The 2,037-nt window shown below is 53.5% G+C and overlaps 1 protein-coding gene across 1 annotated transcript; it reads right to left on the bottom strand.

Moving 5' to 3' along the window:
• Nucleotides 1-327: 327 nt before the first annotated feature.
• Nucleotides 328-1,734, bottom strand: LOC135675052 (protein BYPASS1-LIKE-like). Its single transcript, XM_065185311.1, has one exon. It carries the CDS (start codon nt 1,608-1,610, stop codon nt 408-410), a length of 1,203 nt encoding a protein of 400 aa, XP_065041383.1. The 5' UTR covers nt 1,611-1,734; the 3' UTR covers nt 328-407.
• Nucleotides 1,735-2,037: the final 303 nt, after the last annotated feature.

Genomic DNA, 2,037 nt, shown 5'->3' with positions numbered 1-2,037 from the left:
TATAAATACCTTACTCATGCACACCTAACCACTATAAATTGGATGTACATTTCTTTTATACTCTTAATTGCTATTGCTTTCTGATTTAATTACTTATTACACTTAATCATATTCTAAGTCAAATACATTTTCGATATCAAATTCATTGAACAAATTTTTAAATTATAATTTCTCGAAGATACTAATTCACCCGTCACCTCTTAGTGCCTTTGGTCTTAAGAGGACCATAATTTGAAATAGAACTAATATGCTTCCTTTTTACAAAAGAAGCCATTCCTTCTATTCGATAATTGTCTTCACTTGCCCTGACCATATGCAGATCAGAAAAATCAAACTACGACAAAGTCGATCACTAAGGAGCACCAATGTTGCACCATTGTAGATGATGAGATCTCGGTCTGATGTTCTCATTCAGCCCCGTTCAACAAACCATCGAGCCCTTCCTTGCGGCTTCTTACAATTCTAACGAAGACTTCCCTCACCTGTCGCTCCACCGGATCAAGACCCTCCTTCAAAACCTCGCAGACTTGGGCCAGCTCCTGCACTCCCTGCATCACCTCCACCTCCTCCTCCTCTGTCATCGGGAACTGGACGGCATCGATCAGCTCCCTCAAGTGGTGCACGCACTTGTCAATCTTCTCAATCTCCTTCAACAGCCCAGCGGAGTGCTTCCTGTCCTTTTTCTTGGACTCCTCCAAGATCCTCTCGTGGAGCGACATGATCGGGGCTGCCCAGAGGAAGCTCCGCGGGATGGAAAAGTTTATCTGAGGACCACGATCTTGGCAGGGGATCGCCGCCACGAGGGCCCACATCACAAAGAGGAGCACCGAGCTCATCGTGTACATAGGCACAGCGAGACCGGCCGTCGCCACGACCTCATTTCTGCGAGGTGCGATCAGGTTGCTCCCGATGGCCTGCAGCAGCCGCGCCGCGGACCAGGATCGGGAGACGGTACAGGAGAGAGAGCGGAAATGTGAGATGCGGTCGCCACTGGATGATGAAGACGGCAATCCGCCGTTGTGGGAAGGTACCGAGCTAACGTCCTTCTCGTCGAACATGAGGATGGCAACTTCGGCGAGTGCCTTCTTGGCCCGGCGGAGCTGCCCCTCGCCGAGATGCTGTTGCTGCGGGCCGAGGGCCACCAGCACGATCTCGAGGTGCTTCCTCCAGTGCCGCATCTGATCGACGCCGTCGCGCACGGCGTTGCAGACGTCGAGCGCCTTCACGGCGCGATCGAAGAAGTCCGATACGAGACGGTCGACGGGAACCGGAGATCGGTGGTGGCCGAAGAGGACCACCCGGAACTCCTCCTGGCACACGAGGAAGGTGTCGAGAAGCCGCCGCATCCAGGCGACGGAAAGGATCTCGTCATCCCCGGCGGCGAGGTCGTGGAAGAGGTCGGCGACCTGCCGCTGGAAGGCGACGAGCTCCCGCTGCTCTCCGCAGGCATCGTGGTTGCACTGGTGGGTATCCACGGGTGGGTTGACGGGGTGATCGTACCGGAAGCTCAGGATCGAGAGGGCAGAGAACGCGAACGGGACCGATGAGCCCTGGAAGTCGGCGGTGGGCATCGTCACACCGTCGAATCCCCCAATCAATCCAAAAAGCATGAGAGAGCCTACGAATTCGATCAAAATAGAGGGCGGAAGGTGGGGCGAGAGAATGGAGGCAAAGAAAGCGAATACAATTCAAGCCCTAGTAAGCTTGCACCGCCATGGAAGAGGAACTCTCGTCGTCGAAGCGCAACCACGAAATCTTCCTTTTGTTGTTATTGTTCTTCTCATGATGGTTATAAATAAGTGTAGCGTTGGAGTCGACCGTGCTACTGGACGCGGGCCCCACACGGCTAGGCCACGTTACGCGAAGATCGTCACCCGTAATAGACGTCTCCATTAGAAACGAACCATCCTGATCTAAGGTAACGACTCTCAATCACATCGAACGGTCTCGACCGCAGCGCATACTTATCTTGTGTCGGGGATCGCCACACGCGTAGGGCCGCGCTGGTTATGTTGGGCAGTTAGCCAACAACTTGGG

The sequence above is a fragment of the Musa acuminata genome, chromosome BXJ1-5, assembly GCF_036884655.1.
Source record: "Musa acuminata AAA Group cultivar baxijiao chromosome BXJ1-5, Cavendish_Baxijiao_AAA, whole genome shotgun sequence".
Taxonomy (NCBI): domain Eukaryota; kingdom Viridiplantae; phylum Streptophyta; class Magnoliopsida; order Zingiberales; family Musaceae; genus Musa; species Musa acuminata.
The sequence above is the reverse complement of the archived record's forward strand: the minus strand, read 5'-3'. Positions and strand labels throughout refer to the sequence as shown.

Coding starts and splice junctions, on each gene's coding strand:
- LOC135675052 (XM_065185311.1), bottom strand. CDS start 1,610: ATGCTTTTTGGATTGATTGGGGGATTCGACGGTGTGACGATGCCCACC.